Source organism: Nelumbo nucifera, chromosome 8 (genome assembly GCF_055504915.1).
Source record: "Nelumbo nucifera cultivar China Antique chromosome 8, China Antique-T2T, whole genome shotgun sequence".
In the NCBI taxonomy this organism is placed as follows: Eukaryota; Viridiplantae; Streptophyta; class Magnoliopsida; order Proteales; family Nelumbonaceae; genus Nelumbo; species Nelumbo nucifera.
The window spans coordinates 29,674,987-29,688,716 of NC_142656.1; the positions used below are offsets into that span (position 1 = coordinate 29,674,987).

General features: G+C 36.6%; 1 protein-coding gene across 1 annotated transcript; it reads right to left on the reverse strand.

Annotated features, from left to right (window-relative positions):
- Positions 1 to 582: 582 nt before the first annotated feature.
- Positions 583 to 11,674, reverse strand: LOC104586709 (glutamate receptor 2.7-like). The gene is made up of 5 exons (XM_088893095.1): positions 11,292 to 11,674; positions 3,960 to 5,308; positions 3,170 to 3,482; positions 2,008 to 2,414; positions 583 to 1,368 (listed from the first exon to the last, which is right to left on the reverse strand). Exons 1-5 carry the CDS (start codon positions 11,563 to 11,565, stop codon positions 859 to 861), a joined length of 2,853 nt encoding a protein of 950 aa, XP_088749221.1. The 5' UTR covers positions 11,566 to 11,674; the 3' UTR covers positions 583 to 858.
- Positions 11,675 to 13,730: the final 2,056 nt, after the last annotated feature.

Sequence of the window (13,730 nt, forward strand, 5' to 3'; positions counted from 1 at the left end):
GCCATGGCATTTTTAGCCTTCGATGTATAATTATACTTCTATAGATCCTTAAAAGTTTATTTATTATTCCATGCTTTTAGAAAATTTCATTGATTTTCTTAGATAGCGAAATTAATGAAATATCCCCAAAATTTTGCCATCTTTCCACGGTGAAATGTCAATCAATATCAAGATTGCGAACTATGATCTGTAGTCTATGCCATTGATGGTAGCCTGAACCCACTATTTTGACGCAGCCATACCATGGAGCAGATCAATTTTTGGTAGAAACCATCCCAAACAATTAGAATACTTGGATGGAACTCCGGCCATCAGTCTTCTCCCTTTTAGGGCGTTCATCTTGTATCTCTTCAACCTTGTTGTAGATCTATAGGCTCAAAAAGTAGAAGAGCAGGATGTTACTTGTTGCATTTATTTGTAATGCACTAAGCCACTGATGCTTAGAATTCTTCATTTTCTGTTTAAAAATCTTATTTTAATCTTTAATCCATCGACATCTACTTGGTTTCTGCTCGTCTAGTATTTGGAAGCTGGTTTAAAAGGTTGAGCATCAGACACAAGAAAAGAAATGCTAGCATGTCATCAAACTAATCTTCAATGATCAATCATGGCTTAGAACCTTCTATTGTGAGAAAATACATGAATTCTATGGTTTTGAAAAGGTATTTGTTATATACCCTCCATTTTTAGACACATTTGGCTTCTACTATCTTACATAGTCGCCTGCCATCTGAAACATTCAGATACTTGATTCTACCATGTACCCAGGTTGAACACTCATATGCTATAAGTTAGGCTATTTATATGAACAAACATTGTACACATTTACCCTTTTTAAGACTTCATCTTAAACTCTTCCTAGCATCTGTTGTGGGTAAAGAGCCCATGGTCGGGTGTCCCTGGTTCTGTTGTGGAAATGCTGCTTTCTTCCTCAGTGAAGATCCCTTCTCCATGGTTGGAAATACTTGTCCTTGGACTCTGTACAGTGCTCATATTGATCCCTTCATGGGGGTTTCTTTCCTTGTGTTCTGTATGAGATGAGATGTCCTTCTTATGATCAAATTCTTTGATCATTGAACCCACCTTCTGGCGAACTGAGCCTTCAGAGTTCAGTATGTCTCTGTGCTCATAAAGGAATACAAACAAGAATATCAAGACGGCAACACCCGAAGAAACTCCAGCAATTAGGAAGAGTCCCCTAAAGCTATCTAAAGTGAGACTATCAGAAGTTGTGTTCTTCCCTTGCTCTGGGCAGTCAGTGTTCTGGTTAAACCATTTTCGTTCAATTGCTGCCATCTTCCCTTCCTCTGTAATGTTCAAGATTGCCCGTGATACATCTGGTACCAGCGGAGAGTTCTTTGGGAATACCTACAATAGAGGAAGAGATTGTTACGTTAACAAACACAAAAGCATTCATGAGAGCAATGTTGTAAGACTGGGACTGTTAATCAAACCAATGAAACCCATCAACCTGACCTAACTCGATCTGAATTGCTTAGTTTTCTACTTTTTTTAGTCGGCTTCGGTTCAGCTTGTATGTCAGCCCGAGTGGTTAGGCCGATTTTGGTTTGGCCATTTGTAAATCAATCAAAATTGACCCAACCTGATCATAAAAATTCCCCATATTTTTATATATTGTAAATTTAAATTTAGTTTTTTAATAATACTGTTACAATTTTTAAATTTAAATCTTTTGATTGACCAAACCGAAAATTGATCCAAACTGGTACAACCTAAGTTGGCCGGTTTTCAGTAAGGGTCAGTCAGTTTCAGGTGACCCACTCCCCAACCCAACCAGGTCAGTTTAGTTGACCAAATAGCGTGCAACCAAACCGAACTGATCTGTAAACATCCCTATTAAAAACCACCTTGGCCCATTCAACTTGCGAAAATTGTCATTTAACTGAGACCCAGAAAGGCCACCGTTCCCTCTTTCACAGTGTAACTGTTTGGTCCGATCAAGTCTTACAACATTGCATATGAGAGAGAGAGAGAGAGAGGGCTTACAAATCCAAAGCCAGAAGTCTTATAGGTTGGCCCCACCATTGTATACTTGGTACAATATTTGGCAAGGAAGAGTTTAATATAAGGGATCTCGTCCACAATTGCAGCAACACCACCATATCGGCTTCCCCTGGATAGGGCGTCATCGTACTCGTCAATGGTGTTATATGGCCTGAGCTTGGATGGGTCAAATTTTGCTCTCTCCATAAGACCTGCGACAAAAGACCCTCTCTGGTAACCAATAAATTGTCCATTCCTTATGATATCTTGGAGGTCTGTGATGGTGGGCTGCAGTTGTTGTACTGTCAACATCGACGTTAAACTAGCTTGATAACTTGAAGTCAGAACTAGGACAACAAATACCCATATGATCATCACGAACCTTGATAGATTGCTTAGTATCTTCTCTTCTGCAAACATCAAAATAATGTCTCTCAACTTCATTTGAATAATTCTCTTGATGATTCAGTCCTAGTTTTTCATTTAATTTTCAGCCCTGCACACATACCATACCTAACCCGAACCCATCCCAGAGTTTTCAGGTTGCATTAGGGGTTCAACTGCCCGGGTCGGGTTAAGATTGACCCTAACCCCTCCCAACAAGCACCCCTAATGGGCAAATCCTGAATAGGCTGGCTAGACCCATCAACACTTGGTGCTCAAAACTTGAATGTTAGTTGAGTTGGGCTTGCCTATAGGCCTGGCTCAAAAATCATTTTAACCTATTCTTCATTTAAGTGGGGTTTTGGTCTAAAGTAGTATTTTTCACCTCTAACATTGGGGTTCTGTTTGTTTTCCATTATTTAGTAGGGGTAAGTTGATTAATCGAGTAATTGACCATGATCCATGCCGCTATATTGGGTCCCATGGTAAGCGACAATTCCAGAGATGTAATAGATACCCTTCTGGAGGGTGGGTAAGAAACTTACCCATGCTAAATTGACGCTCCCACCATCCTGCCCTCTCCCTTTATCGGGGTGACCTGTACCATATACGAATGCTAGAACCGAACTTACCCAGGTAAACTTTACCCAGGAAACACTTGCCCGAATAAACTTACATACCCAGATAGGTGAAAACAAACAGGGCCCAGGAGTTAGCTCAGAAGGGAGGTGGGAGAAGGGGCATTATTTCTTTAAGTAGTAAAGAAGTAGAGAGGAATTACTGTGAGCAAACACAAGCGTTGAGAAGGAAAACCAGATGACCATCCCAACTTGTCTATGAGGTGGGCCCCTGAAATCAACATTAATACGGTGCTCAAGAAGCCAGATCACTAAGCCAGTGATGATGAAGAAGGCTCCAGTTGTCAGCCAAAGGTCCATCTTCAGAGGCTTCAAGAAGATCCATGCGCTCTTCCTCTCATCACCTTTAATTGGTACCACCATTGACACCCCGGACTCTGTGTAAGGCAACGTAAAATCCACGTATAGTGTTCGGTTTGCTAGAATTGTTGTATCTCCAATTACTGCATCAAAGTCCTGTGTTTTAACAACATTGACATGTTAAGATATCTCATTGTGCATAAAATTTAAACCATTTCATAAATATATACATTTAAAGAAGTTGAAAAACAGAAAAAGCAGAATGAACTAGAGGTCTAAAGAAGTAGAAAAGCCGAAAGATATGTATACCAAAGATTATTGCTTATTGTTTTTGTTTTTGGTGGTCCTTTTCTGTAACAGAGATTGGGCATTTTTAAGTTCATCAAGCAGGTTGTAACAGTAGTGGGGAGTACACCCATTGATTGATGGGAAACGGTTAACCAGAAATAATCTTATTTCAGGTGAATAATGCCTTTTGAGCCTTGATCTCTTGTCTTGGTCTTTGTTTCTGATTTGGGCACTTATGTATGGTTCCTGATCAGAGATCAAGTGTCACACCTTCTGTTAAAGAAAATTGAACAAGTAACATGATTTAATTGGAAGAGTAAAGACAATTGCCTAAATTATACCAACCTGAAGGTAGACTTGTTCGACTAGATCGTTGTAACTCCACGTTCCTGTCCGATTATTGTTGACCTTCTTAAAGGGAACAAACTTATAGGGAACTGCATATGGCAGTAAGTCAATTACAGCCTTGAACACATCTATACAAAAGCCAGTGACTATTGGAGCGTTAGTGAGAGAATCTGTCTCCACCTTTACAAACTCAAAGAGACCATCCTTAACAGGAACTCCAATCTTCAACTTCTTACCACTTGTGGACAATTCCCATCCCTTTGGCACCTCTGATGTGTCTCCAGGCCATACAATGGCTCCTAGTTCATCCTTGAAAGTTGAGTACATTTTCTTGTCATGAGGTTTATTTAGCTTCCTAGAAATCCCATGGGTAGGAGTCCAGAATCCTATTTCCTTCTCCCCCTTTCCAACCACATTTACTATCTTGAAGGCTGAATTAGATGGCTGTTCCCCATTAACTAGGTGAAATTTTCCACTTAAACCAGTAAATCTAGTCCTCCTAATGGCTTGAAGTAATTTTGGACCAACTTGGGATACTCCAATATCTAGTGGATCACTGGAGTTCTTTCTTGTGTCCAGTTTCTTGAATCCTACATTCATGTAGCCAACTTGCTCAGCTGCCATTGCAAGTGCCCAAGTGCTGTCATATGCCCATAACCCAAAAAGATCCAATTCGACTCTATCGATATCCGGGTTGTCCTGGCGGAATTTTCTTTTCCATCTGGTCTTAAAGTTCTCAAGCTGCTTGGAAACTGGAACATATGGCTGTACACCTAACACTCCTTGCATTGAGTCTATGACAGATGAATCCAATGAAGCTAAGATATTTGTAAGCTCATAACTGATGATCCAAGCAAAGCCTTTGTCCATCATCCCAGCTTCTTTTGCCTTCAAAAACAAACGAGAGGCAATAGATGAAGACATGTGCACCACAAATACTCTGGTTTGCATGGTCTTTAACTTGTAGAGCTCTTTAAGAATTTGATCATCCGTCGCTGAAGGCGAAATGACACACCGATATGGGACATTGACATTGATCACTTGTAAGGCATCAGTCAAAAAAGGTACAATCCCCCTTCCATACTCTGTATCTTCATAAATGGGTACAACCTCCCTCCATCCAAAGGCTTGGATGATTGCTGAAATAGGTTTTACTTGAGAAGAGTCACTTTGGGCTGTTCTAACAAAATAAGGAGTTTCAATGGAGGATAGGAATGGGCTTGCTGCAGAGAATGATATTATTGGGACTTGAGTTTTGTTTCCAATATCTGCTACAAATTCTGCTTGTGCAGATCTTTGTGGTCCTAAGATGGCTTGCACTTGGAAATTTTTCATCAGATCTATAGCTGCATGCAAGAGAACAAATTAAGCAAAACCTCATGAAATTGATTTGGGTCCAATTTTAACCAAGCAAGTAATTTAAAACCAAGGAATTAACGCAGGTGACCTATGATATACTTGCAGAAATCTATGGTTTGTATAAATTTTATTCCCCAATACTTCGATTACTGTAAGATGAAAAATGAACAATCTCATATTTTGTTTAGAACTAACATGAGGAATGTCACTAGGAGTTTGAATCATGTATAACCCAAAAACTGCAACATCAATATGCAAGACAGATCTTTGTTTAATGGTTTTTCCTGAAGGACACAAAAAGAACAATGGTGGGTGTTTTAGTGATCACCCAATCTCGCATTATATAACCACAACATTAATTTAATTTGGATTATTTTATTGAGAATTGCTTATGTTCATAAATAGTTAAGTACTCAAGCACTTGATAAGCTTCTGTTAAAATTTTCATTATATATCCATTAAATAATGTCAACACAGAAAATGATTTTCACCAAATAAGCTAGTTTGGTTTTTGCATTGCAGTAATTGGTTGTTGATAATTTCTTCAAGAAAACCATAAATGAAGAGCTATTCTCCTTCTTCAGGCTTTTAAAATTGACATACTGTAGAAAAATTCTCTTTGAAAGGGGGTTTAACTGCCGGTATTTGAACCCATAAAGGCTTGGAAACCATTGCTATTGACCATTTATTGATGTCTAAAATGGGATAGGTGAAGATTGATAAGGAATTGCTCGATTTCAAAGAAAAATTGGTTAGCTAATCAAAGAAAAAAAAGTCCCCGGGAATAGGGGTCTGGAATCAGAATCGAAATGAGCTATTCCAATTCTAACTGTTTGGTTGGACGGAGTCAGAACCCCATTTCCATTCCTGCTGGAATGGCATTCCCTCATTTGAGGGAATGATCATTCCCTACCTCTCCTTTGGGAATGAAATCCCATTCCTGCTAATTTCAATTCTCTTTCTTATTCCTGTTTGAACCAAACATACTATAAAAGTAGACCATTCTGATTCTGATTCCAAAGGTTTTCGATTCCAGTTCTAACTGCAAACCAAACAAACCCTCAATTACTATTTAAACTGGCTTAGATGAGGCTGAGGTCAACCCTGACCCAACTTAACCCTAACCTAACCCAACTTAATCTTCAACCTAGGACTCTCAACCCTAACCAACCTGATTATCTAATCAGAACCTTACGTACCAAATTTATAGAGCACATATCATATTCATGTTATCGCTATTACATACCAAAAAATGACAAATAAACATCATAGTACAAGAAACCACCACCATCGTCTTCTCTCCTCTCACGTAAGCACAATTATATAAATCAATACATGTATTAAGATATCGAGTTGCTCAAGCTATCAACCTTATCCCAACTACTGTATGTTGGTTAGTATTTTCCAGTTGGATTCGAACCCATTCTTCAACCCAACCCAAAACCCCAAACTGTCCAATCCATCAATACGATCGTAGTTGATCTGTATGGTTGGATTATTCGGCTTGAGAATTATTTAGGCAATCGATTCTATTTTACCTCAAAATTGGTCCCTGGTCAAAAACTGTTGAATTAGTTAATAATCCATTGATCCAGGAGACTGAATTGTCGATCTGTTTGACCCATTTAATGGCTTTCAGTTGTTTTTTATTTACGTTTTTTTTTTTAATTTTTGTCAGAAGGGTCATCCATTCATCAATCCAGAAACTGGTGCTCAGAACGATTTCGACTCTAGGTTGGTTTTTAAAACATTATACGACACAAAGGGGATAACCCATTGCCAATCCATATCCCCAATTCAAACCTTACCAATCAACCAGTTGGCATATTGCCTATTTTGACCATGTGTCAGGCGTTTTACTGAAGAAAATTGCACCATAAATATGAGAATATAAGAGGAACATGTGATTCCCTTTTGATCAGTGAAAACGTCTTGCCATGTAGGACATTGGTTCCCGAACACTTTATACGAACTAGACACTCCAATCAATTGGCAACTCAGCTCCCGTTAACCTTCATGAAGTATGGTCTTTTCACCACAATTTTAAACTGCCACTAGTTAGGCCCAGTGTAATCAATGAGTTTTGTTCAGTAAAATTGAAATAGGAGCCCTCTAATGTTTCTCAGTTTTTCATATTCTAAGAAAAGCCCTATAGGATGATATTATATATTACATTTAACTTTTATGAATTGCAACTAAATTTAATTAGTTGTGTAAATATTAAAGCTTAAGTTTACTTAACTTTAATGAAATATTTTTTTTTCTATTTTACTTATTTAACTTAATCTAGCTATTTAGATTCCCATGTTATAAGTTAATTAGGTACTAATCAAGGTTTTAAAAACTAGACCGAACATGGAACCGTTTTGGGGACTGGTTCCTGGGTCAAATGATTCGAATGGGTGGCCCTTTCTTATTTAAAAATAAAAAAAAAATAAAGAAAATAATTGAAATAAAAATGGCCAAAAGCCGTTATTCGGGTCAACAAGTCGATGGTTCGACCACCTGGGTCAATGGATTATTGACCAAATCAACAGTTTTTGACCCATGAGCAGTTTTAGGGTGAAACGAAACCAGTTCCCAAGTCAACCGGTTCGACCATCGGTCTGGTTCCATTTTCAAAACCATAGTACTAATATCTTTTTTTAATAATACACCTAATTATCCATATATTAGATATAATATTAATATATAAATTATTAGTAGTAGTAGTAATTGAAATGGTGGTAATCTCCTGACCACCAACAAGATCTACAAGACCTTCAACAAACCCTAGGATCATGGTTCTCTATGACTTTCCTATCATTCTTGCCTCTTGTGGTACCATAAGTCTCGATAGCATTGGATTTGGAGAGTTTAAAATTGAAGCCAAGAATCAAAACATTGATGAAGAAACTATTTTTTTTTTATTTTTGTAAGTAGACAAGGAAGCTGATTCCAACCTCATTGAGATATGATTTGACCGTGAGAAGAAGAGGAGCAACTTGGGCGTCCTCGGGTTGGAGTTTTGTTAAAATTTAAATGAATCTGATCTGAAGGCCTCAACCCAAAACAGTTTCAAATGCTAAGTCAATCTAAGTTGCACCCCTAGGAGGAGAGAGAGAAAATTTATTAATATCTAATCATTATTATTGGGCAATATTTCCTAGCATTTTCTCCGAATTAGAGGTGTAAATTGGGCCATGCCGCCTGTGGCCTATATATTGGCACGGCTCAGTCTACAGCCTGACCTGACATAGCCCATGACACGGCCCAATACGACCCATATATTATATATATAATATGTATATATATTATATTATATATAATTTTATTTTCAATTTATTATATTATTTCATTTTATTATTGCATATACAAACAATTATGTACATCAAAATTCATATAAAATAAAATTTTAAGAAAAATTTTAATTTTTTTGTATATACATTTTAATTTATGTTAAAAGTTTCATTACTTTTTCAAAAAAATTAAAAAACATGGCTTAGCCCAGTCTACGGCTCGGCCCACAGCACAGCACAGCCTGACATGGGCCCACAGAGGCTCAGGTTATGGGTTGTGCCAGGCCGACCCCCCAAAATATCCCAAAGGAGGAAAGCACAGACCAACTCAGCCCGTGGGCTGGCATGACACAGCCCGCACTTTGCATAGATTGCCACACATGTCTATCATCGGTCTTCCATGGAGAGAGTCTCCTCTACGTGTTGTTAGATAATTTGGAATTGGTCAAAGTCAAAGATGACCCACACGGAAGGACAAATGGACCACCTGTATTGTATTAATTGGAACCCACAGTAATATTATAGTCCCTTTGGGAATTACACCATTCACTTGTACCAAAGGTGAAAGACTATTAGAATTCTAATAAACTCCATGTCTATTATAATTCTTCCCTTTCATTTGTTACTAAAATCTAAATACAATATAATATAATATAAAATGAGTGAAATGCATATGGATTTAATATGATATAACTCATATAAGAAATCATATATGCAAAATAAATATCTAATACAGTCATTTAAAATGTTAGAAACCATAACCCCAACTAAGAAACAAAAATATATCATATATTGTTTTTTCTGAATAAAAGAACTTTTGGCTTGAAATTTTTCTCATGAATAATAGAAAATTTGAAGAGCATGGAGCCCTTTAATGTATTTTTTTTTTTAAATTAAATTATGAATGTTTTCATCAGTTTAACCACAATCTTTTAAGGTGCAAAATTCATACTAGTACATGTAAGATAAGAAAAAAAAAAGTGACTGTGCCTTAGAGAACAAATAAATGAAAGAATTGACTTGACAAGTCAACACAAACATTCAACAAAAACAAAACAAACCCAACATAACAGACGAGCTGTGCCCATCTTGACAACAAGGAAATTGTTTCATATAATTGAAAACCAATTTTGTCTCTCTCAAGCTAAAACTAGCGTCACAAATAATGGCTCAGATTTGATTGGATATACCCAATTTTGCCCTCCTCTGGCTTAATCAGACTTAATTCAAATTGATACCATTTGCAGCCGTAGCTAAAACTATACCTAGTTGTATACCTTTGAAGTTTGAACGATTATTCAGTTTCAAAGGTGGATCTTAAAATGCCCCTGGTTGTCCAAAATGTTGACTTGATCAATGTCTCCATAAATAATTGTACTAATAAGTATTAATAAATGGGGTTTTCATTGTCAGTCCAAAGCTTAAACTTCCCATAAATTTCCCTTAATATTATGCTATTTAATTTAATATTAACATCCTATCAATATCCCGAGGTCCCAACCCATGGACAGCTAAGGTTGTCCTTCTCAGTCAAGGTCATTATGTGATAAGTGACAAAGCAAAAAGTTGAAATATTTTATCCATCTAGGATTATATCCCTAACTCTAGTAGAAAGTACTTGTGATTCTGCAAGAAGTATTTTTAAGTCAGTGGGTTATGGAACAATCTTCAGGTCCTGTTAAAAGAAGTATTTCCAAAATATTTGTGTAATAAGTACTTCTTTTCCAAACCTTTTATCATAGCCTAATTTCTTCTGTTACAACTAATGGGTCGAGGTCCATTTAACAGTTTTAACCTAAGCAGCAGTCTGAGTTGTACTGTTCTCTACAAAGACCTTAACCACCCTTGATGAGATAGGTTTTGTTTGTAATTGTTTAAGATAACAAGTATCCCTTTGAATTAGACTGAACATTTGGTGGGGCCCAACTAAGATATCATCTGCACAATATGTTCTGGAACTTTGATAGGAATCATTAGATGTAGAAAATTCATGATCATCAAATGAAAAGTCAGTTTGACAGCCTAATTTCCAAGCATTGTTGATGAAATAGGGGCTGAAAGTTGAAAATTCCAAAAGAATCCAAAATTGAATATGTGCAGTTCAGCATTTCAGCAACATTAGACCTACTTAAATTATGAGTTAACAAGTACAGGCATTAGGATGATCATTTTATCCAAAAAATTTGATCATACACCAATAACAACCCTGGATTTAATCCATTAATTTTTTCTAAGTTTGGAGTCCTTCCCACATTCTGCTTTAAGCACCTGTTTCAGAAATCATCAAACTGAACCTAAAAGACAGATGAACTTATGCTATTATATGCAGGTTTTGGCTTCAATAACACCCAAATACATACAAGTTAAAACAAACCCAGCAGTTTTAAAGTTGAATAACAGCAACTGAAAGCCAATTCAATAGCTAATTAATGAAGAAGATAACATTCTAAACTTCTGTAGCATCAAACATATAAATGATCATGCATGAAAGGTGCAGTGAACCATTGACATAGAACAAAACAGTTCATTCCCAAATCAAAAGGGCTCCAGTAGCCAATTCCAACCAGTTGGAATAAGGCTTGCAGAATGGAGTTCGGATTTTAGAACCAATTTACTAAAGAAAAGAAAACCCCGGTTACATATATGTTCATGCTTCAAAATTCAAATTTCTTCAAAATGCTTGCCACCATACCTGTGGATGCAGCAGTCACTATATCATTTTTTGAGTCTCTAATGTGAATATTCAACCTTGTTGTATAATTATGAGTGGCATAGAAATCAGATAGCGCCATTGAAATACAGCTTTGGCCCATCTTCCCAACCCATGTATCCAAATCAAGAATCACTCCTACATCGATGATCTTTGTTGTGTTCTGAGCTTCAGCTGTTCCATGGTGCAGACTCAATAACAGAAAGAAAAAAGGTAGAAGGAGAGGAAGGCAGCTTGGGTGGTGTTTCTTCTTCATCCTTTTGAAGCTCTGAGACAACTAGCCCAGAGAACAAACTGCTGCTCTCTTATATAAGTGGGACAGTCATCATGGTCACACACGCAACTCACTCAAAGAATGGTTGTTCAAACTGGTGAATCAATGGACATTAATTATATACAGGGCCATTTAGTAGAATACCCCTATAGTTTCACAGATTTACTTAAATTTACCTAGAGTTTGCATTTTACTAAAACACCCCTTATACTTTGGAAATTATTTATTAATCGACCTTTCATTGAGAACTTTTTTTTTTTTTTATGCCTACCTTTCATTAAAAACTATTTGTGTTTGTCATACAAAAATAGTAACATGATCACCTAAACTAAGTAGAAAATGTTCAAGAGCCAGGGTTGTTTATTCCAAAAGAACCCCTAAACTGAGTTGAAAATGTTCAAAGGTATGGATTCATGGTTGTTTATTCCAAAATACTCCTACCACTTTTTTGTATAAAAAAAAATGACCAAATAGAGAAAAAATAGAGTGGTTGCCCAGATTCTACTAAGAGCGAAAATGGCATTTTTGTTTTTAGTTTCTTTTGAGTAAATTTATTTAAATGAATATTAGTGTTAAAACAGTCATTTTTCACTTTCACATAATAGAAGGTTAATTAAGTAAATTAATTAGAAATTATAAGAGATATTTTAATAAAATACAAACTATAGGGTAGGTTTTAATAAATTTATAAAACTATAAGGGGTATTTTAATATGTGACCCTTAACAACTTATAAATTTTACTTTATGCTGCACTGTCCACAATAATATAACATGCTACCATAGTTGATTTTGGTCTTCATCCCATCAAATACTCAACATCCTGACCGTCAAACTATTGAATTTTAAAGGATTTCTGTGAATAGAACAGTCAATCTGTTCATGAACCATGGAATGGAAGATTTGACTTGTATTGGAAAACGCGGTTTCTTGTCTGTTGGACTTGATCTTTGGCTTCTAGTTCTAGGTTTTAACTTCATAACATTTATTTATTATAAGATTCATAAATTAAATGAGATGAAGATTAATATTTTTCAATCTCTACAAAACTGTTAATTGTCTACTGATTCAAACCATGCATCAACAACCAACCCTTTACCCTTATCTAATCATTCATCCACTTGAAAACATGAAAATGAGAGAAAACAAAGAAGATGATGAACACTTCCGAGGATGGCGAGGGCAATAGTAATTATAGAAATGGGTGATTGTCCTAATAGACTGATTTATTAATTATTAAGCATTCAATTTCTGGGGACCAACATGTCCACAATCATCAGCAGTAACAAATAGATTGATTAGATAGCTTAACATGGTTATAACTTATTTATGGAGGAGAGAGGAGGGTAGAATGGAACTATGGAAGGAGTCTGACACTAGTGAAACATTCTTTTTATCATGGTTTTCAAATCCTGACCATATCGGATGGTCGGATTGGAAAAACCGGGAATCAGTCATCTAACCGGTTTTGCTTTCTCTCAAAATCGTTGATTTTGGTCAGAAAACTGCTGAACCGGTTGGTTAATCGTTCAAACGGTTTTGACCGTTTTTCAATTTTTTTTAATTTTCATTTTTTTTGTTAGAACGGGCTGACCGTTCGAACCAATAACCGGACCCCTGACCAGTTTGGTCACCGGTTCAGTTTTAAAAACCATGCTTTTTATATATGACAATATATTAAGAACAATGTAACATTACAGGTTTTCCCGTAATCATCAAGCACAAACCACTGATCTACTTGAGTTGAGGCCTTTGTGTTAGGTTGTTCTGACCATGGTTTTTGAACCACCGTTGACCCAGACGATCAGATCGTTCATTCGGGAACCGTCCAAGAAATCGGTTCCGTTTTATCTCAAACCTGGTCCTTGAGAAAAAACCGTTGAATCGATCAATGACCTGTTGACTCGGGCGACTGAACTGTCGACCCATTCAACGGTTTTTGGCCATTTTTTAATTTTAATTATTATTATTTTTTTAATTTTTTGTTGTCAGAACGAACCATCAACCCAAAAACTGGTGGCCAAAACAGTTCCATTTCCTGGATGTTTTTTAAAACCATGGTTTTGACTGACAACACAAGTGGGGCATGGGTGTCATTACGGCTGAGAGGAAATCAATGATCCAGATGTAAGAGCAATGAACAATTTCA

What these genes read in the sequence shown, in the direction of transcription:
- LOC104586709 (XM_088893095.1), bottom strand. Translation starts at nt 11,565, where the DNA reads ATGAAGAAGAAACACCACCCAAGCTGCCTTCCTCTCCTTCTACCTTTT. An exon ending in AACGCTTGTGTTTGCTCACA is followed by an intron (nt 2,415 to 3,169) that starts GTAATTCCTCTC and finishes TGATGTTTGCAG; the next exon opens with AAGAGAAGATACTAAGCAAT. An exon ending in AGACTTCTGGCTTTGGATTT is followed by an intron (nt 1,369 to 2,007) that starts GTAAGCCCTCTC and finishes CCTCTATTGTAG; the next exon opens with GTATTCCCAAAGAACTCTCC.